We start from the raw sequence: 23644 nt of genomic DNA, 5'->3' as shown, positions 1-23644 counted from the left end.
GGTTGCATGGAATGTTGCTACTAATTGGGTTTCTGCCAGATACGTTTGACCTAGATTGGCCACTGTTGGGAACAGGATACTGGGCTAGATGGACCATTGGTCTGCCATAGTATGGCTATTCTTATGTTCTTATCTTCTTAAAGTTATTCAAAGTTGTTAAATCACAAGAGGACCTTATGAGACTGGGAGCCTGGCCATCCAAATGGCAGATGACATTTAATGTGACCAAGTGCAAAATGATTTATGTGGAAAAAGGGACCGGAATCCACATTAGGAATCACCGTCCAGAAGGAACTAGGTGTCATAGCCTTCAAAAGCTAGCCTTCCTTAATGTCCTCTGAGCTTCCTGAAGAGCCCGAGTGTCTTCTGACCAGTGAGTTTACTTCTACGTCCTTTAAGTATCAAGCCCAGTATCCTTCCTTCCCACATAGGTCCCATTACCATTTGTAGAGTTGAGTATCTTAATGGAATCTATGATCTCAATAAAGATTCAAGTTAAAAAAAAAAAATTACAGAGGGGAGATAAGCTTCAGTAACATCCACGTTCAAACCATATGTGCTTTACAGAGGCTTCCAGAAATAAATTTGAGCTTTCTACTGCTGTTTGGATTGGATGAGGAAAGGGGAGCGAAACAATGGCAGCTGTACTGGGGGCAGAGACAGCCCCAGATCATACTGTGCCTGGCCAGAACCAGAAAAGTGTTTGAAAATGAAACATACATAGCCACAAAAAAAGTGATACAGAAATTACTAGTATAAAACTGAACCAACATTGCTACGAAGGTGACCTTGAATCAGCTCACTTAACATTCACACTTAACTGTAACAAATGTTTGTATCACACAGCCAACAAGCAAGCTCTGATGTGTTGCCAGGACCTAGGCTAGTGACATAAATTAATTACAGACTGATCAAACATGATGGGAAAGATTGCTCTAGTATAATACAATTTAATATGACCGAAAGGCATTGTTCCATGGCGTTCCCGACAGGAAGAATGACTTCCATCCCCCCATGCTATGCAAAATATATTTGTACTACAGTGTGATGTCTTAAAGTGTCAATTTATGGATGTCCTGAATGCACTCCTCAAATTCCCCTGGCTATTCCTGGTCTAATACACATAAAGCACAGTTAATTGCACTTTCAAACAGTTCTGCTGTTATCACAAATTTCAGGAAGACCTTGCTCCAGAATGGATTAGAAGGTGAGAATAATGGTCGGTAAAAGGGCAAGTTATCAACTGCTGTCCTTCTCTTACACTTCACTCTCTGCAGGGAAGAGGGGGGAAATGTTGCTCATAAAGAGAACAGTGGCATAGCTATGGGGGGGCAATGGGGGCCTGGGTCCCCCCCCCCCCCCCAAATTGCATTGCCCATTGAACTTTATTTAATATAGAATATGGATCAGTTTTTAAAAACTCATTTATTTTTCATGCTTTTGGTTCCTTTGATGTATGATATTATTTTAATACCATGCAAATTCAATTTGCTGTATATTTTATTTTAATATAGCAATTTTTGTATAGTTTGTTAAGCAATGAAATAATTTTATTATTTTGTCTTTTTATATTTTGTATGTGGTTTGTTCCCTGCTTAGACTTTTATAGCTGTAGCGGGTTATAAATAAACTTTTATTTTTATTATTATTATTATCCGGGCCCCTGGTTTAGCTGGCGGGGGTCCCCAACCCCCACTAGCTGAAGCCTTTCTCCAGTGCTGTTCTCTGCGCATTGCCTGCCCTGCTTCCCCTCACGTTGCATGCATGCTTGGTTATAGTGAAACCCAGCATGCAGGCGACATGAGGGGAAGCAGGGCAGGAAATGCGCAGAGAACAGCGCTGCGGCAGGGACGTGGGCCAAACTGTGCTCCCCAACTTTGGGCTCTGGACCGACCCCCCAAATGTTGAGGTCTGGCTACGTCCCTGAAAGAGAAGGGAAGGGGTTAATGCACATGGATGCAAGGGGAGAGAGAAGTAGAAATGCACATGGATGGAGAGGAAAGGAGATGGAAAACTAGATAGATTTCAGAAGGAGGCAGAAAAATGAAAGAAAGCTGAATGTGAAAGATCAGTGTCAAACATAGATGTAGGGCAGGAAGCGAAGAAGGGAGGAGGTGAGAAAAGAAATAGCAAATGGACAGGAGACCCTGGAAACTGATGTAAGAGGGAAGCAGAACCAGAGAGTGGGAACCAGATGATTAGAATGAAATCACAGACAACAAAGGTAGGAAAGTGATTTTATTTTCAGCTTAGAACTGAATTATGTCAGTGTTCAGAATCTACATCTGTCGGCTTTATTTTGCACTGTACAGGAGGACGTGCATTTCTTTCTATTTCTGTGGTGTTGTGTAACATGCAGAGTCTGCTATCTATGGTTTCAATTTTTGTCTGCATGTTTTTTGTGGCCCCCTATTTTGTATCAGGTGAGAGTTATGTTCAGCATCTGTGATTGAGGCGAAGGATTCTGCTAGCATGTCTGTAGCAATCTGTAACAGTCCAGCTTGTTCTAGTTTCCTAGTAGTAATATTGGTGTTCTAGGGCTCAGAGTAATATTAACAGCACTGTCTTTTCATAGGTAGGTGTCACGTTTTCAAAAGCAGGAACTAGGTTCATGAGCCCTTGGACCACTGCCGAGGAGCGGCAGTGGCAGGCAAAACCACCCCACACAGGACTAAGACAGAACTCTGACAGGGATGGATAGACTTCACCTGCACTTAGCCACCCTTCTCCAGGAGTTGAGCTCCTGGGTGCAGGTGGCTGGCAGGACTTGTCGGACAGGGCCAGAACTGGACCCCAGCAGGATACACACATGGACTAGAGCATACAGGGAGGCTAGGCAGAATATTAGACTAGGATTCTCAGACAGATAAGGGTCTGAACTAAAAGCTGCAAGCAGCCACTGAAGCAGGGAACAAACATAGATAAACAAGGGACAGAACTGAAAGCTGCCAGGTAGCCACTGAACAAGAAACAACAACTTAAGAACTACAAACAAGAAACAAGACTGGGAAACAAGTAATATAGTAAACAAGCAATAAAGAACACAAAGCTACACAACGACTAAACTAGAATCAGGCAAGAATTACAGACTATAACTGGACTAGGCAGAAGTGCAGCAGCACCCCAACATACCAGGGCCTTAGGCGATGCAAAGGCAAAGCAGAGAGTTTCCAAATGGCTAATAAGCCCAGCAGCAGCTGAGATTCAGCTGCAGCAATCACAAGGCAGCTATGGGTGCTGTGCAGGCTCAAACAAGAGAAGCAAGTCTGGCAGCCCAGAAGATCCGGACTGAAGTCTGGAATGGGAAACAGCACACAGACAATAATACAATGCAGCCAGCACACAGAGACAGAACTAACTCAGAAACCTCAGAAGCTGACCACCGGAAATAGGGTGAGTCTGAGAGGGGTCACGACCACAGACGTGACAGTAGGTTAGGGTTATTATGGTTTGGTAAGTCTCCTTTAGTTTTATTTATTTATATTACATTTGTACCCCGCACTTTCCCACTCATGGCAGGCAATGGAGGGTTAAGTGACTTGCCCAGAGTCACAAGGAGCTGCCTGTGCCGGGAATCGAACTCAGTTCCTCAGTTCCCCAGGACCAAAGTCCACCACCCTAACCACTAGGCCACTCCTCCACTAATTCAGTGGCATCTCTAGACAAAAATTTATAGGTTCTGAGTGTCTTTTTGCAAATTTTGAGTTATTTTGCAACGTGTTTGACCATCTCTCACAAACACACACAAAACCCCATTTCATCTAAACAAAGTGTCTGGCAGTGGAAGAGATTGTTCTGCTACTGAGGTGATAATCTCAATTTGAATATCTTCTGTATGGTTGAGTTATAAGGGGAAAGCTTCATTGCTGGGGAATTTGGAGTTTGTGATACAGAACTGGAGCTTCAGAGTTTATACTGAGGTCAAATTCCATGCCCACATAGAAGAATTTGTTGAATGATGCTATCAATTTTAATGGCGGATTTACTGAGTAGTTGAAACTGGTTGGAGGGGGGAAGGTTTCTGTTATGCATAGAAGACTGTGGTGTTTTATTGCTAATTTAAAAGTAGGGGGAAAAGGGGTTATGGTGTGTAGAAATGTCATTTTATCTTGCCCTCCCCCCACATACCTAACTCGCCCCACTGTTGCCACCCCACATATTTCTGTCTAGAGATGCCACTGATTCAGCCACGGTATGCAGTTTACTTTAGGAGGTCCATGTAAAAGTATGAATGCCAGTATTGATTATACGTTAAAAGGATCAAAATAATCCTATATAATAATTCTCACCTCCAACGTTCTGACTTGCCTGGGACCGTGCCTCATTCCGAGTTGGTCTGCTAGGTTCCGTAGATCAGGCTGACATCACCGTAGCCATTATGATGTCAATTTCAGAACCCAGGGGGAAAAAAACATGCCTCACAGCTGATCCAAGTCCAGAGGAGGGTCGCTGGACATGGGTGGCTGGAGGGGGAGTAGGGGAGAGAGGAGGGTCGCTGGACATGGGTGGCTGCAGGGGGAGAGGAGGGTCGCTGGACATGGGTGGCTGCAGTGGGCGCAGGGGGAGAGGAGGGTCGCTGGACATGGGTGGCTGCAGGGGAGCCAAGGAAAACCTTGCTAGCGCCCGTTTCATTTGTGTAGGAAACGGGCCTTTTTTTACTAGTATTAAAATAAAAGTAACACTGTATCTGGGGCCACTTATCTCTTTATACTGATTGAATATTGGAATTCTATTTCTTTTTTTGGGCCATGGGTGTGGCTGTAGGGAAAAAAAAACCTGATGATAAACTTTGCTCAAATAGCAGCTACCTAAGGGGCCCATTTAGTAAGACGGATTAAGAAATAGGCCCAGTGCATTAAAAAAAAAATCAAATCCTCTTTATTAAATTTTAATGTCTACAAAATCTCAACAACCCAGAGTCAACTTAAAACAAAATTCACAAGTGTATACCATTTGTCAAACACTTCCCCAACCTATCCTTCCCTATCTCCCAAAATTTCCTCCCTCCTTTTTGCCCTCACAATGAACCTGCACAGTTCATTTCCATCAATAACTCATTAGCGTGCTTACCCCCCTGATTCTATATAGTGCGCAGCAGTGGCGTAGCTGGTGGGGATCCCAAGCTCTGCCAGCTGAAAACTTCCCCCTGATGGTAACGAAAACGCTACTCTCCACGTTACCAGTACCTGTGCAAGCTCAGTTTTCAGCGCATGCCTGCTGCAGATTGCCAAGGTGGAAAGAAGCATTTTTCCACCAGCTGAGATAATGTTTTTGGTGGTGGGGGGGAGAGAACACTTAGTGCCCACCCACTTCTTGCCTAGGCCCACCCAAAATCTGTTGTCTGGCTACGCCCCTGGTGCGCAGATTCTATAACAGCGTGCATAACTTAATTGGTTTAACAAGCTAATTAGCATTGATAACAGCACTTAACAAGCAATAATGAGCACTAATTGGTGATTGTAGTGAAACGGGAGATTTTTCTGCTTGTAAATTGTATAGCTATTTTTTATGATATGCATTTCCCTTGTTTGACCAGCAGATGATGTCTGTCCTTTGTAAAGTTGTCACAGAAGTTTCAGTTTCTTCTTCCTACCTAAGTTGAACAGAAGTAATCTGCACTGCTGTTGGTCAGAAACCCCTCAGTGTTTATGCTCTGGACTCTGACTGAATCTGCTGGAAATCTTTAGTCTCAGAGTAGGAGTGTGAAAGGTACAGATCTCTATACTGAGACCCTGTTCAAAGACTGAGCAGTTAATTTTCCTGAACTCCCCAGGTACTACTCAGATAGTGAATAAGTGTTTGGTTAGTTTAATATTGATTCCTTGTTATTGTCTGCTAATTACAGCCTATTGATCCATTCACTGTTCTAACTTATGATAATAAATCAATTCATTTATTAGCTCTGTTTGTCTTGAACTGACTAAGAATCCTGGTGGTTTATGTTTTGGGTCTGTCGGTGGTTTCTAGGAAATGTAGGACCCATGGAAGGGTGGCCCCAGTGTCCTTAGAAATCACTGGGGAATTATTGTGGGTGGGAGACTTGACCAGAGGCAAGTATAACCCAGCAGGTGTGAGGAAGGGTATGCCAGAGTAGAGCACGTGCACAGGCGGTAGAGGGCCTGAGCAGTGCTGGGACAGACTCTCTAGGTGGCTACAGGGTTAGCCCCAGGTGGCTGCTTGGCGTTCTGTGACATCTATAATTAGAATTTACATGCACAACTGACTAAGTGTATCCTGAAACATACTGCACCTAACTTCTAATACATACTGACAAAAAGGGGTGTGGTTATGGGCAGGAAAGTGGACACTTCATGAACATTCCAAAATTTAAGCATGTAGTTATAGAATATGGTTCTCTGTGCCTAACGCGCCAGGATTTACACAATATTTTCATTAGTGTAAATGGAAGCTTATAGATTTAGGTGCTGTGATTGTTGCCTAAGCGTATTCTATACACCACGCTTAAATCTAGATGCGACTTATAGAATACGCTTAGGTGGAAATGTTTTCCACACTGATTTTTTAGGCATCAAATAAAGAATCTCCCCCTTAGCGTATTTCAATGCAGGACATTCCTGCACACTAAGGGGCCCTTTCACTAAGGCTAACGCGCAGGTAGCACATGCCAAATCTTCACTACCGCCGGACTAGTGCGTGCATCCGGTGGTAATTCTGACTTTGGCACATGCTGAATCCCGTGGTAGAAAATAATTTGCTATTTTCTACTGTTGGGGCGTTCCCTGTGATAATCAGCAGTTGGCGCATGTTGCATGGTTACCGCGTATGTAGCGTGTGAATCCTTACTGCTAGGTCAGTGGGTGGTGGCAAGGGCTCAGGCCATAAATAGACGTGCGCTAATCTTAATTTCAGCACATGCCCATTTCCCAGCCTATTAAAAAATCCCTTTTTCTCGGCTGAGGTAAAAAAATAGCCCAGCTCGTGCCTGTAATGGAAGATTTTTAAAGATTGTTTTTCAACTCTGCCTCGACCAACATTGCACTCGGGGTCTATATTTTTGATTAGAAGTAATTCTGTTTGTGTGAAATGATGTGGAAGAAGATAAGATGTGAAGGGAGAGGAGGAGCCTGTTTTGAGTTCAGACTGGCCACCTGGACTGAGAAACATGTGACCACATTCCCACATGTCTCAAGCATTCTGTAATTTTCCTCAACTCTGAAAATGATTTCTAAGCCTAATAAAAAGGGGAGCTCTGACCAGTGAAGTCGGAAGCTCATCTATGGAAGGACGCATCACATAGAAAGTCCGCTCCTGGTCATGAGACTCTGGCTTTGCTGAAAAAGTGGCTTCTCTCAGCTGATGTACAAAGCCTGGGTGATGTAATGATCAGTGATGTATGTTTATAATGATTGTTTATTATTGCTTCTTGCCTGCTTCGCTGATAAGGAAGCCTGGATATAGTAATTAATGACCCGTGATAATGATTGTTTCTTTTTAACTATAGATAGGTATTGTTTCTTTTCAGTTATATAGCTTAATCACTGTGTATATATTTTAATCAATGTGTATCTTAGACAATAATGAACCTCTAATAAAAGTCTCATTTACCTAATACGAATCCAAAAGAATCCACAGTAATTGTTGTGTAGTCTGTGCTGTGTCAGTGAGATAGGCTGTAAAAATCAAGTCAGAACAGTGCCCAAAACACGCGCCTACACTACCGCAGGCCAGTTTTTACTGTGGCAGGTCCTGCACTAATTTTTCCATTACTGCACAAGACCTACAAAAATATTAATGCAGGATCACTTATCATTTTAACAGGTTTTGCGGTAAGCTTTTTTCCCATGTTACACTTGTGTTAGTGCTTCATACGTTTAATAAAAGGGCCCCTAAATTTGCTGTAGTGGCTGAAGTTTTCTGAGGGACCCTTTTCACACAATTAGTAAGATACATTGATAGAACTTGTGGTGATTTTTTTTACATGGTATGTTCTGGCATTTTATATGTTTTTGGTTTTTTTGCTATAGCTTTTATAAAATAGACGATGTGCCCCAGATTCTATAAATTTACTTGCCAAAATTTGGGTGTGATCTTTTTATGCCTGTACAATTTAACTGGTTAACGAGCCAGTTAACATAAATAATAGAGCTCTAACAATCAATTATTGATGTTAATTGGCACTAATTAGGATCTACGTGTGCATCTGGATCTGCACCCATAGCATGTATCTCAAAAGGGGGTCGGGCCGTGGGAGAAGCATGTGCATATCAGGGGGTGTGGCCATGGGAGGAGCATGGGCATGTTTGGGGCATTCTGAAAATTTGCGCATGTAGTTATAGAATACTGGGTCAGTGCACCTAACTTAGGCACCGGTATTTATACCAGGTTTCAGCAGGCATAACTCTGGCGCCCAAAGGGGCCCTTTTACAAAGCAGCAGTAAGCCCCCTGTGGGCTTACGGTGCACCAGTCTGGAGCTACTGCCCACCCAATGCGGGTGCCGGAGGTAGTTCCACCCCCAGCATGCAGCATTTCCGGCGCTAGTGCCCTCATTTCCTGTTTCCGCAAGGGCAGGACCAGAGCTGGGAGACAGAGAAGGGAAAACTGAAGTAAGTGCCGAGCCTGCACGCTTTATACCGCTGCTGCTGCCGGCCGCCGTAATCCCGATGAGGTAAGTCAGGATGACTTACAATTCGGAGGGAGGGGGCCTAGAACTGGAAGGGAGGGAGGGAGGAAGGGAGGGACAACGACCCTGGAACTGGGAGGGAGGGAGGACCTTGGAACTGGGAGGGAGGGATGACAACCCTGGAACTGGGAGGGACGGATGATGACCCTGGAACTTGGAGGGACGGAGGGAACCAACTTCCGGTCGGTGAATATTGTGGGTGCTCGAGCACCCACAGCACCCACGGAGTCGGCGCCTATGCTCGCTGCTAGTGTAGGGATCCTTTTACAGCTGCTTGGTAAGGGACCCCCATGGTTAAGCATGAGATCTACTACTACTTATCATTTCTAAAGCGCTACTAGACATATGCAGCGCTGAACACTTGAACATGAAGAGACAGTCCCTGCTCGACAGAGCTTACAATCTAATCAGGCCAGACAAACAGGACAAACAAGAGATAAGGGAATATTAAAGTGAGGATGATAAAATAAGGGTTCTGAACAAGTGAATAAGGGTTAGGAGTTAAAAGCAGCATCAAAAAGGTGGGCTTTTAGCTTAGATTTGAAGACGGCCAGAGATGGAGCTTGACATAGCGGCTCAGGAAGTCTATTCCAGGCATATGATGCAGCAAGATAAAAGGAACGGAGTCTGGAGTTAGCGGTGGAGGAGAAGGGTGCAGATAAGAGAGATTTACCCAGTGAACGGAGTTCCCGGGGAGGAATGTAGGGAGAGATGAGAGTGGAGAGGTACTGAGGAGCTGCAGAGTGAATGCACTTATAGGTCAATAAGAGGAGTTTGAACTGTATGCGGAAACGGATAGGAAGCCAGTGAAGTGACTTGAGGAGAGATCTGTACTTAAGTGCTATTCCATTAAGGGCTCTTTACAGGACAGCACTTACCACTAATTTTTTCCGACGCCTAATTTGGAGCACCGTTTATAGAATCCAGCCCAATACATCTGCCTGTATGCTAGGGATGGGCTTGCATGTATTTTTGTTGTGTTAAGTCTTGTGTGGCTATACTATGTCATTTTTATATTTGCTGCTGGACTTTATTATATTTATTTTTTGCATTCTGATGTTTTTGAGCATTCTGTGATATGTGGATTTTTTTTTCTGAAAGCCCTATGATGGTTAGTTTTTGAAGTGTGGTTAATTTCAACACAATATTTTTCTGAAGTCTCTCTTTCTTCTCCATTCATAGTAACATAGTAACATAGTAGATGACGGCAGAAAAAGACCTGCACGGTCCATCCAGTCTGCCCAACAAGATAACTCCTATGTGCTGCTTTTTGTGTATACCCTACTTTGATTTGTACCTGTGCTCTTCAGGGCACAGACCGTATAAGTCTGCCCAGCACTATCCCCACCTCCCAACCACCGGCTCTGGCACAGACCATATAAGTCTTCCCAGCACTATCCCCGCCTCCCAACCACCAGTCCCGCTTCCCACCACCGGCTCTGGCACAGACCGTATAAGTCTTCCCAGCACTATCCCCGCCTCCCTACCACCAGCCCCGCCTCCCGATCTTGACTAAGCTCCTGAGGATCATTTTTTTTGTTTAAATTCTGCTATAATGGTGTTCTCTCATTCCCATTATTTTTTGAATTTTGAATTGAGAGTGGGTATTCCTATATTCTTTCTTGCTTTTTTTGAGTTTGGACTTTACTATATTTCATTGAACCAGAGCATGGGGCCCTTTTACTAAGCCGCGTAAGCATCTATGCATGTCTAACGTGCGCCAAAATGGAGTTACCGCCCAGCTACCGCGTGACTCTTGCGGTAATTTCACTCTTGGTGCGCATCCGATACACACGTCCAAAAAATAATTTTCGGACGCACGCCAAGTGGCATTTGATGTGCCTAGGTCATTACCGCCCGGTTACCGAGTGAGACTTTACCGCCAGGTCAACGGCAAAAAATTTTAAAAAGCCATTTTTTAAAAGGCGTGTTGAAAAATGATTCTGCGCACACCCAAAACACGCATCTGCATTACCGCAGGCCACTTTTCAGCGCGCCTTTGAAAAAGGGTCCCTAAATGAGTCTAATTCAGGAAGTGAACCACAATCTTGTGATTTTGGATAATCCAAGCTGAAGTAGAGTTCCGTTCACCCCATGTGCAAAAAAAAAAAAAACGTTTCCAATCCTAGGGGGTCAATCTCTGAAGCTGCGATAATGCAAACAAACATCATTCATTGCTGGCAAATAATACTCATTATTAGTGCATCACCTCCTGATTTTCAGTGATATTTGCCTTACAGTGAAATAATCAAGCTGAATGAAAGGAAAATAGCAATGATCTGCATCCCATGTAAAGGTAATCATATCGGCTCATTACCAGGCTATAAGAATAGCACACAGTGCTGAGTTCTATATATGGTTTCGCCACCCATGAAAAGAACCTTACAGCCAATGTGGGCAATACACTGAATTCTTCAGCTCAGTGTGCGACAGTCAGAAAAGCAAATAGAAAATTAAGAAGTGTTAGGAAAGGAATGGAACACAAAAATGAGGATGTTATTATGCCTTTGTATCACTCCATGGTGCGACCGCACCGTGAATATTCTGTAATATTACTACTACTACTACTATTTAGCATTTCTATAGCGCTACAAGGCATACGCAGCGCTGCACAAACATAGAAGAAAGACAGTCCCTGCTCAAAGAGCTTACAATCTAATAGACAAAAAATAAAGTAGGCAAATCAAATCAATTAATGTGAACGGGAAGGAAGAGAGGAGGGTAGGTGGAGGCGAGTGGTTACAAGTGGTTACAAGTCAAAAGCAATGTTAAAGAGGTGGGCTTTCAGTCTAGATTTAAAGGTGGCCAAGGATGGGGCGAGACGTAGGGGCTCAGGAAGTTTATTCCAGGCGTAGGGTGCAGCGAGACAGAAGGCGCGAAGTCTGGAGTTGGCAGTAGTGGAGAAGGGAACAGATAAGAAGGATTTATCCATGGAGCGGAGTGCACGGGAAGGGGTGTAGGGAAGGACGAGTGTGGAGAGATACTGGGGAGCAGCAGAGTGAGTACATTTATAGGTTAGTAGAAGAAGTTTGAACAGGATGCGAAAACGGATAGGGAGCCAGTGAAGGGTCTTGAGGAGAGGGGTAGTATGAGTAAAGCGACCCTGGCGGAAGACGAGACGGGCAGCAGAGTTTTGAACCGACTGGAGAGGGGAGAGGTGACTAAGTGGGAGGCCAGCAAGAAGCAGATTGCAGTAGTCTAAACGAGAGGTGACAAGGGTGTGGATGAGGGTTTTGGTAGAGTGCTCGGAAAGAAAGGGGCGGATTTTACGGATGTTGTAAAGAAAGAAACGACAGGTCTTGGCAATCTGCTGGATATGAGCAGAGAAGGAGAGAGAAGAGTCAAAGATGACCCCAAGGTTTCGAGCTGAGGAGACAGGGAGAATGAGAGAGAGAACCCAATATAATGTATTTGGGTTCACAAGTGAGTTATGAGTAATGTTTTGGGGGGGAGCGGACTATGGCGGGGGTCACTAGGGATGGGGAAGACGGAAGTATCGAGTAGTGAGCAGTGGCTTCCTTTTTTTTTTATAACAATGGGGGGGGGGGGGGGGAGGTTTTATAGGGCTATATGGCCCTTTCAAACCATCTCTAAATTTATACTAATCTGTGATTCCTGCTAAGTAAATCGCAGTAATTTTTCTGTGGTAGAACAGCACAGAAATGTGTTAATTTACCGCAGCCTAGAAAATTGACCCCTTAAGTCTGTACCTAAGACAATGGGGGTTGAAGTGATTTACCAGAGGTCACAAGGGGCTTTGGTGGAACTTGAAACCTCTAAGCACAAGGTTACAATTCTACTTCTGTATATTTCATCTTCCTGCACATTTTCTGAGTTTATCTGTATCTCTTTATGCTTCATCAGCTAAGCACCTTTGTGCTAGTACTGGAAATGTCTCTGAATTCAAATTCTTTTGTTCATATAGTGGAACAAATTAATTTAATCTGGTAATAAGAGGTGGAATAGTTTCTCCAGCTTCTGATAATTAGTTCTAATATCAGCACACAAAGGACATAAAATGCCTCCTTCAGGGTCCCTTTTACTAAGACGCGCCAAAAAACGGCCTGCGCCGGTGTAGGCACGTGTTTTGGATGCGCGCAGGTCCATTTTTCAGCGAGTCTGCAAAAAAGGCCTTTTTTTTGTGGCCGAAAATGGACGTGCGGCAAAATTAAAATGAGCGCGTGTCCATTTTCGGCCTGGGACCTTACTGACACCCGTTGACTTAGCGGTAATGTCTCACATGTTAACTGGGTGGTAATCATCAGCGCACGTACACTGCCGATTACTGCCGGGTAAGCGCCACACGGTAGAAAATTTCTACCACGTGTTTTGGACGCGCGTCAAAAATGGAATTTCTGCCCTTGGCACGCGGTAGCTGGGTGATAGTTCCAATTTATACACGTTGGATGTGCGTAGGCGCCTAAGCGCCATAGTAAAAAGGACCCTCAGTCTCTTATAATAACCTTCATAATCCATACAATAGGAGTACAGAAGCCTATAGACAGATAAATAAAGGGAATGCTCTGAGATAACCTAAGTCATCCCTCTTGGCTGACAGCAGACCAAGAATAACATTAGAGAATAATAAATGCCTTCTAGGAAATCTCCGATTCCTTGGTTCACTAGCTCCAGGCCTAGTCTATCAATTCATTTCTCAGACAATAGAAGATCAGGACCCACCATAAACCCCCTATGTGCACCGACAGATGGTGTCCAACAAGACCTGAATCCATCACCAAGGCTTTGACCAGTCTCCCTCCACTATGTTTACCTGTAGCTCCCTGCAGTCAGCTGTCAAGTGGTGGACATATCAGGAGTGCTGGACATACTTAAATTAAAATGAAACCAGCTTCTGAAAACTCCCACCTCCCTCAGGAAGCTCTGAGGATGGCAAATGGACCTCTGATAACTCCCCCCTCCCTCAGGAAGCTCTGAGGATGGCAAATGGACCAAATGCTGCCCAGCTGCCTGCTAGCCCTTTTGTTTCTCAAATTACCCCTGATTAGCATAGCTGTGTCTTCTCTGGGCATCTGGGAGCAGATCTCTCACAGGCAGATGATCAAAAGCAAATGCCAGTGCTAGAGGCTGTTAGCGCCATACTAGCACCGGCGTTCGCTGCCGCCCCATGAAGACAGCCCTCAAGCGCATGAAACAACGCACTCGAGGGCTCTTAGCGCAAGTAACATAGTGCTGGACAGACTTGTACGGTCTGTGCCAGAGCCGGTGGTTGGGAGGAGGGGCAGGAGGCGGGGATAGTGCTGGGCAGACTTATACGGTCTGTACCCTGAAGAGCACAGGTACAAATCAAAGTAGGGTATACACAAAAAGCAGCAAATATGAGTTATCTTGTTGGGCAGACTGGATGGACCGTGCAGGTCTTTTTCTGCCGTCATCTACTATGTTACAATCCTGCTTATAATCGAATGAGAAAAACGCCCAAGTTCCGACCTAAATCGGGAGATGGACGTTTATCTCACAAAAACGAATAAAGCGGTATAATCGAAAGCCGATTTTTGGACGTTTTCAACTGCAATCCGTCGCGGATGCGGACAAAGTTGATGGGGGCGTGTCAGAGGTGTGGCGAAGGCGGAACTGGGGCGTGGTTATCTGCCGAACAGAGATGGGCGCATTTCACCGATAATGGGAAAAAAAGTATGCGTTTTTAGCTAGAATTTAGGACACTTTTCCTGGACCCTGTTTTTTTCACGAATAAGGCCCCAAAAAGTGCCCTAAATGACCAGATGACCACTGGAGGGAATCGGGGATGACCTCCCCTGACTCCCCCAGTGGTCACTAACCCCCTCCCACCACAAAAAATGAAGTTTCTCAACTTTTTATTTTCACCCTCAAATGTCATACCCAGCTCCCTGACAGCAGTATGCAGGTCACTGGAGGAGTTGTTAGGGGGTGCAGTGGACTTCAGGCAGGTGGACCCAGGCCCATCCCCCCTACCTGTTACAATTGTGCTGCTTAATGCTTATTAGTCGTCCAACCCCCCCAAACCCACTGTACCCACATGTAGGTGCCCCCCTTCACCCCTTAGGGCTATAGTAATGGTGTAGACTTGTGGGCAGTGGGTTTTGAGGGGGATTTGGGGGGCTCAACACACAAGGGAAGGGTGCTATGCACCTGGGAGCTCTTTTACCTTTTTGTTTGGTTTTGTAAAAGTGCCCCCTAGGGTGCCCGGTTGATGTCCTGGCATGTGAGGGGGACCAGTGCACTATGAATCCTGGCCCCTCCCACGAACAAATGCCTTGGATTTATTCGTTTTTGAGCTGGGCGCTTTCATTTTCCATTATCGCTGAAAAACAAAAACGCCCAGCTCACACATTGTTGAATAAAACATGGGCGTCTATTTTTTCCCAAAATACGGTTCGGTCCGCCCCTTCACGGACCCGTTCTTGGAGATAAACGCCCATGGAGATAGGCGTTTTCGTTCAATTATGCCCCTCTATGTAACATAGTAGAAAACAGCAGAAAAAGACCTGCACGGTCCATCTAGTCTGCTCAACAAGATAACTCATATGTGCTACTTGTTGTGTATACCTTATCTTGATTTGTATCTGTCATTTTCAGGACACAGACCGTATAAGTCTTGCCCAGAACTAGCCTCACCACCCAAACACCAGCCCCGCCTCCCAATCTTGGCTAAGCTTCTGAGGATCCATTCCTTCTGCACAGGATTCCTTTATGTTTATCCCACGCATGCTTGAATTCCGCTACTGTTTTCATCTCCATCATCTCCCGCGGGAGGGCATTCCAAGTATCTACCACCCTCTCCGTGAAAAAATACTTCCTGACATTTTTCTTGAGTCTGCCCCCCTTCACTCTCATATCATGTCCTCTCGTTCTACCGCCGTCCCATCTCCGGAAAAGGTTCGTTTGCAGATTAATACCTTTCAAATATTTGAACGTATGTATCATATCACCCCTGTTTCTCCTTTCCTCCAGAGTATACATGTTCAGGTCCGCAAGTCTCTCCTCATATGTCTTGTAACGCAAATCCCATACCATTCTCGTAGCTTTTCTTTGCACCGCTTCCATTTTTTTTACATCCTTAGCAAGGCACGGCCTCCAGAACTGAACACAATACTCCAGGTGGGGCCTCACCAATGACTTATACAGGGGCATCAACACCTCTTTTCTTCTGCAAATGCATGCTAAACAGGGCTCTTAGCACAAGTAGCTTGCAAATGCATGTTAATCAGCGCTTAACGCATTCATCCCAAATGATCAGTGACCAGCGCGCCAAAGGTTGGGTCGCTGGCCGCGACAAACCCTACGCCAGCTCCGAGCTGGGGAGGAATGGTGATCCCTGTCCAGCATGCTGGCAGGCCCCCCATTCCCCCCAACGACACAAACCACCCCCCCAGTGACAGGGGACTGGAGGTCCGGCGGACCTCCGGTCCTCCCTACAATCCCACCCCCCCAGGCTCATGGAGGGCTGGAGATTTGGTGGGTCTCCAGCCCCCCCAACCCCCCAGCAAATGGTCCCTGGTGGTCCAGTGGGCACCGACCAAGCCCCCCCAGCGACAGGGGGGCTGGAGGTCCGCTGGACCGCCGGTCCCCCCCAAACCCCAAGCATTGGCAAGGGTCCCTGCATGATGGTGTCACTCCATCCGCCGACTGCCCTCCCTCTCTGCCCGCCCGCCCCCTACCTTGGTTGGAGGAGGGACGCAGCCTGCCTCCCTCCTCTTCCTTCGACGCTGCAAAACGGCAGCGCCAATCCCAGTGCATTCTGGGATGCGCTGGGCGGGGTTATACACTATATAAGGGCGTTTCTCCCTTATATGGTGTGTACCTCCACCCAGCTCATCCCAGGATGCACTGGGCAGGGCTGGGCGCTGCCATTTGCGGCGTCGAAGGAAGAGGAGGGAGGCAGGCTGCGTCCCTCCTCCAACCAAGGTAGGGGGGAAGGCAGAGAGGGAGGGCAGGCGGCGGATGGAGTGACATCTTTACACAGGGACCCTTGCCAATGCTGGGAGTTTGGTTGGGGAGGGAGGACTGGCAGTCCAGCAGACCTCCAGCCCCCGTTGCTCGGGACAGGGGTTCTCAGGGCCTGGTGGTCCCATGGACCTCCAGCCCCTGTGTTTGACATGTTTGGGCTTTTGACAGCCCAGACCTGTCAAACAAGTGCGGGAGGATTGTGCTGAGTGCATGCTCAGGCACAATCCTCCCGCACTTCTATCCCATGAGCAGAGAGAATTGCGCTGCTTAAATTTGCATGCATTATCTCTGATCATAGGTCTAATAGCACCCTGCGCTGTTGTAGTGCTATTTTAGAGCCGCTGTTTGGAACAGCGCAGGGCTTTTCATCATCTGCTTGTCTGTGAGAACAATGAAAGCCAGACAGAGAGGCTCCAAAACTGGGGACTTCAAAGAGTAGAACCTGTGAAAATGGTCACCTTCCTTGCATCAGGAAATTAAACTGGAGTTTGTAAAGGAAAGAGTTGACAAACAAAGGCTGGGAAGAAAGGAAGTTGTTTGACTCCTGTCTGTTCCTGTTGGATATATATATATATATATATATATATATATATATATATATATATATAAAGCAGAGCACATGGCTCTGCTCTAGCTCTTCTTTCTTTCTCTACACACACACATCTTCAGCCACCAGAGCCCCTGGCACTGGTCCACCTTTCTCCTTCAGCCCTACTCCAAAGCTTTTTCTCTCAGAGCACATGGCTCTGCTTTCTTAGGCTCTTTCTCTGCACACACACACCTTCAGCCCTACCTCAAGGCTTCTCTCTTTCTCTGCACTCCCCCATTCTTACCTTTCTCTCATTGATTCCCATCTAAACCCACACACACAGATACAGCATTGCAATATTTACTTGTACTAAGTGCTGTGAGCCTATATATATGTAAATGCAATACAGTGGCCTAGTGGTTAGGGTGGTGGACTTTGGTCCTGGGGAACTGAGGAACTGAGTTTGATTCCCAGCACAGGCAGCTCCTTGTGACTATGGGCAAGTCACTTAACCCTCCATTGCCCGCCACATTGAGCCTGCCATGAGTGGGAAAGCACGGGGTTCAAATGTAACAAAAAATATATATATATCCAAACCCGTGTGGATTGTGTATTCTTTGGAAACCCACTGCCTCTACAAACCCATGGCCTCTGTGAATTGGACCCGGGACCATACCTAGACAACGAATGCTGACATCAGCCACACCTGGAGAAAGGACAGAGAATTAAAAAGAAAGCAGAAAATCTCTGTGGATGGGCAGGAGAGCATGCACTGGGATTCTACTTCTTTTCTTTTAATGAAAGAAACTCCGTGAAAGCTTGAGCACTACCATCATTTTTACACAATGTATTGACTTTGTGAAAGATCTAATAAATCAAACCGGGCTAAGATTTAGAAAGGCCTATTTTCAACTGGGGCTTTTTAACAGCTTTATTCCACATATAAATCACGTCTAAAGAACTCGAGAATGTTAAAATCTCGGTTTTATAACAAGAGACTAAAGAAATGTCATATCAGAATTACTGGCAGGTTAAAGAAAGAAAGAATGAAGCAATGCAGTTTCAAAGAAAGTCTTCAAATGTCTATCCTCAAGGTCATCGCCATGGGATCTAGACAACTCAAAGCAAACACAACACAGAAGACGAATCACAACCCCCCTTTCATGTGGCAGAAATTCCTTTTTGAAAAGTTTTTCTTCTTTTCTCTGGCTCACGTTTTCCTTGCTGGATGGCGCTGGTTGCGAGGACCAGAGAGGTGTTTTGAACAGAACTTCTTTTAACGCACATCACCTCGAAGGTCCAGAGTCACAAAGGAGTCCCCCCCACCCAGCCCTATCACTTTGATCAAAAAGAAATAAAAGCCTAGGATTTTGCATTCAAGCTTGATTTACATGGCTTTCTTTTCTCCTCCTCGGCACCTTCTGAGACACCAGAGGTGATGGATTTCTTAGGAAACAGCTCTTGCAAATATTCAAAATTTGGACATCCCATGACAACTGTAGGCATGACACTCGTAATAAACTATGGGGTCCTTTTACTGAGGTGCACTGAAAAATGGCCTGCGCTAGTGTAGGTGCATGTTTCAGATGCGCGCAGGTCCATTTTGCAGTGCACCTGTGAAAATGCCTTTTTTTTAAATTTTGACCGAAAATGGCCGTGCGGCAAAATGAAAAATGATGTGTGTCCATTTTGGGGCTGAGACCTTACCGCCATCCATTAACTTAGGGTAAGGTCTCACGTGTTAACCAGGTGGTAATGGTCTACGCGCGTCGAATGCCAGTAGTATCACATGTCAGAAAGTAAAAATGAAATTACCACCTAGTACACATGGTAGCCGGGCAGTAACTCAGAACTGGCGAGCATTGTGTAAGCCCTTGCGCGGCTTAGCAAAAGGGCCCCTTTGTTCGTTGTTTCCCCTCTGTTTGAAATGTGAGGGCTTTGCGACCTTTGAAGGTCTCTTTATAGTAACATAGTAAATGACGGCAGAAAAAGACCTGCATGGTCCATCTAGTCTGCCCTACAAGATAAACTCATATGTGCTACTTTTTGTGTATACCTTACCTTGATTTGTACCTGTCCATTTCAGGGCACAGACCGTGTAAGTCTGCCCAGCACTATCCCCGCCTCCCAACCACCAGCCCCGCCTCCAAGCACCGGCTCTGGCACAGACCGTATGTCTGCCCAGCACTATCCCCGCCTCCCAACCACCAGCCCCTCCTCCCGATCTTGACTAAGCTCCTGAGGATTCATTCCTTCTGCACAGGATTCCTTTATGCTTATCCCATGCACGTTTTCATTTCCACCACCTCCCGCGGGAGAGCATTCCAAGCATCCACTACTCTCTCCGTGAAAAAATACTTCCTGACATTTTTCTTGAGTCTGCCCCCCTTCAATCTCATTTCATGTCCTCTCGTTCTACCGCCTTCGCATCTCCGGAAAAGGTTCGTTTGCGGATTAATACCTCTCAAATATTTGAACGTCTGTATCATATCACCCCTGTTCCTCCTTTCCTCCAGGGTAAACATGTTCAGGTCAGCAAGTCTCTCCTCATACGTCTTGTAACGCAAATCCTTTACCATTCTCGTAGCTTTTCTTTGCACCGCTTCTATTTTTTTTACATCCTTCGCAAGATACGGCCTCCAAAACTGAACACAATACTCTAGGTGGGGCCTCACCTAGGTCTCTTTATGTTATCAAACAGCATCATGCTGGAACCTTTTGCCTCTTCTCTTAGAAAAATATGGAGATTAATGTCAGTTGATAAAGTTGTTGAAGACTCTCCTTTTTAGAAAGTATCTTTTAAGCTCTGACTGTTATCATAGATTATTTGGTTTGCTGTGGTCATCTGGTATTTGCTGCATTGTAAATTCTCTGAAGAATTCTTCAGATTTTGGTTGTTACCCACATTGAACTTGGTGGTAGTTGCGGGATATAAGATTATGACGTAATGCAACGTAATGATGTTCTTGGATGCTTTGATATTAGACGAGGCTTCTTGTAATTCACTACAGTCTACCAGAAGCCAACTGATTGCAATAATTATTTACGGTATGAGTTCTTTCATGTCTTCATTCTGTCAGAAACTACCAACCAGTGAAATTTTTAGAATTTGATGCAATGCTGCTTTTATCAAGAGAATACCCAATTAAGACACTTGAGACAGGCTGTCATCAGGCATTATATATTAATTGGGACCTCTTGCTGCAATATAAAAATACTAACAAGGAAGATAGACTGGCATGTGTAATATCTTATTCCCATCAAGTACTCCCTATAGGTCAACTTATTGCAGCTGGGACATGTTTATCCACTCCTACCCTAGCTGAGATAATTTTTAACCATCTCTCTGACCTCACGGGCAACTTTCTTCAAATCAATCACCTTACTTTCTAATTCTTCCTACTTTCTTACTCATCTATATGTTACAACTTTGCCTCACCCTTCACTACCAATTATAATGTTCTATTACGTATTGTGTTGTCATTGCAAGCAGTATACCATGCCATACTTTGTATTGTTGTTCGAATATTTTTACTGCTCTAATTGTCTCCTGCTCATGTTTGATCTATTCTTACTGTACACCACCTTGAGTGAATTCCTTCAAAAAGGCGGTAAATAAATCCTATCAAACATATAAACGGCGAGTGACCGACTCACTCGCAAATGCGCAGTAGAGACTTCCCTCTCTGTCCCGCCCCCGCGTCAATACGTGATGATGAGGGCGGGACAGAGAAGAAAACTGCGCCGCCGAGGTTGATGCCGCTCCCCCCGTCCGCCCGCCTGAGATCGCCGCTACCGTTCCTCCCCCCCACCCGGCCCGGCCCTCTCTCCGCTACTAAACTTACACATCCATTCGCCGGAACGCAGCATGCACATCAGCTGAGCTGCCGTCGGCCTTCCTTCCCTGCCTGTGTCCCGCCCTCGCTGACGTTATGTCACAGGAGGGCGGGACACAGGCAGAGAAGGAAGGGCCAACGGCAGCTCAGCTGATGTGCGTGCTGCGTTCCGGCGAATGGATGTGTAAGTTTAGTAGCGGAGAGAAGGCCCAGGCCAGGTGGAGGGATGGCGGCAACTCCGGGGGTGGGGGGGGGGGGGGAACGGTAGCGGTGGCGACCTCGCGGGGAGTGAGGGGGAAGGAAAACCCCAATACCAGCCCATTTTTACGGGCTCAACGGCTAGTTAAATAAATAAATTATTAATAAACATTAAAGTGTCTTACACATGCACCCAGTATTTCACGATTGTCCTTTAGTCGCATATACCCCAGGCCTTTACAAGAACAGGTAGTACATACATTCAGGGGTCCTTTTACTAAGCTGCGGTAAAAAAGTGGCCCGCAGCAGTATGGGCACACGTTTTTGGCATGTGTCGGGCCATTTTTGACCTCATCTGGAAAAAAGGGCATTTTTTTTAATGGCCAGGAAATGAGCGTGCGTTAAAATTAAAACTAACATGCGCCTATTTATGGCCTGAGTACCTTCTAGTTTAGTTATGGGAACCAATTTTTATGTAGCCAAATGAATAACTGCTGTAAATACACAAACACAAGGTCGTAGAGTGTGATATTGCTTGCAAGCACATCCCCCTGTATTCCTCTACTCCCATGAGAACCAAACAAGTCCTGAAATACACGCTATCAAACTCCCCAAACCAAATACCATAGGTATCTCAGAGGAAAAAAATACATTCCTCTTATCTTTCATCCTACGGATTAAAACATCAACAATACAATTGACAAAACGTAGAGAATAACATAAGTTACAAAACAAAACCCTTCCCTTATCACCCACCCACTGCCCTTTATTTAACTCTACACCAACCCTTTAACCCATCATCCTGAAATACGCCCTAAACCTCCCAGGCAATAGGCTTTGGGAAGCAACACTACAGCAGATAAACATAACGGCAGAGCGACCCATAAGGTGGACCTTTGGGCATCTGCATGTGAAAGGGGACTATTCAAAGGTCAGAGGGGCAAATGTACTTCAATTTCCATGTGCATATCAAAGTCTGGCCAAGAAAATCACAAGAGAATTCATTTTGAACATCAGTTGTTCAAAACGTATACGGAGCTGCCATAACTACAGTTGGTTAACTTCTATGGAGTCTTTCTGGGGGTTGAAAGAAAGGTGAGCTAATTCACAGTTTCACTTGACTGAGGATTGTGGGGGGGGGGGGGGGGGTTCAGCCTACTTGCATACTTGTGATTGTGCTGAAGTGCTTGAACAAAGAATACAAATCCTACCCTCTCTTTCGTGAATGATTTCTTTAAGACCAGATAGGGAGATGTAGATGCATTTCTGTAGCCTTTGGGTCTCTTGGCTAGTGAATCATAGAATACGTCATTCAGCATTAATACAGATCAAGATTGTACACCAAAATATTCTAAGTGCATGCAATGTACGTATGTAATGTGTAGTGTTGTTACGTACCTTTGACCAACGATGGTTAGCTTCCTTCAGGCCACTTTCGATCTTCCACTTTCCTTCTGGGTCTAGAGTGGCATTTCCAATTGCTATTTCTCCCGTTTTGTTCAATCGCTTCAACAACGCTTTCCTGGGAGGCAGCTCTTCCACTCTCAACTGGAAAAAAAAACAAACATTTCAAACAGATGGATGAGAGCTTCCATTCCCCTTTGTCTTTGCAAGTCTTAGGTATAGCATACTCTTGATTCGGCAAGGCTTCGTAGGTAAATCTACCAAAGCTTTCCAGAGTAGTGCAATGATCCGTGATCCCATTTGCTGGTGAATGTGATCCATCCGGTCATGTGAACTGGTACAGTTCCTCCTCACAGATGCAGGCACACAAGATTTAACAATAGTTCATGACATCTAGAACCAGTGCAGATTCCCTGGTGAAATACCGCACATGATAAACTCAAAGCATGAGAGACCTTTTTGTATCATTCACAGTATTGTGTGCAGCTATGAAACAAATTTGAAGTTATTGACACACGTGGTCTAATGTTATACAGGATTTTCTCTACTGTGTTTACATAGGACCCGCTATTCCCACAACGGGCAATTTGGATGCTACCTCATGCCGCTTGCTGGCCCGTGGATGCATGCAAGCTCGTTTTTAAAGGTTGATGGCGCAGGAGTGGGGGAGTGGCCTAGTGGTTAGAGCACTGGTTTTGCAATCCAGAGGTGGCCAGTTTAAAATCTCACTGCTGCTCTTGTGATCTTGGGCAAGTCACTTAATCCTCCATTGCCCCTGGTACAAAATAAGTACCTGAATATATGTAAACCGCTTTGAATGTAGTTGCAAAAACCTCAGAAAGGCGGTATATCAAGTCCCATTTCCCTTCCCTTCCCTTTCCATTGCCTCAGGTACAAACTTAGATTATGAGCCCCTCCTGGAACAGAAAAATATCCAGAGTACCTGAATATAACTCACCTTGAGCTACTACTGAAAAAGGTCTGAGCAAAATCCAAATAAATTATTTGAGATTCTGTTGCTACTATTTGAGATTCTATATGGAATGTTGATATTATCTGAGGTTCTACATGGAATGTTGCTACTATTT

The 23644-nt window shown here is 45.3% G+C and overlaps 1 protein-coding gene across 2 annotated transcripts in view; it reads right to left on the bottom strand.

Moving 5' to 3' along the window:
• Positions 1-23644, bottom strand: part of DMD (dystrophin) — a 2615032-nt gene that overhangs the window by 710021 nt on the left and 1881367 nt on the right. For both annotated transcript variants that reach the window (XM_030202363.1, XM_030202359.1), the window contains one exon: positions 22551-22700. In XM_030202363.1, the coding sequence (XP_030058223.1) occupies positions 22551-22700 (150 nt within the window). The remainder of the gene's footprint in view (positions 1-22550; positions 22701-23644) is intronic.

This window comes from Microcaecilia unicolor, chromosome 4 (genome assembly GCF_901765095.1).
Source record: "Microcaecilia unicolor chromosome 4, aMicUni1.1, whole genome shotgun sequence".
In the NCBI taxonomy this organism is placed as follows: domain Eukaryota; kingdom Metazoa; phylum Chordata; class Amphibia; order Gymnophiona; family Siphonopidae; genus Microcaecilia; species Microcaecilia unicolor.
This window is presented reverse-complemented; position numbering and strand designations above follow the sequence as displayed.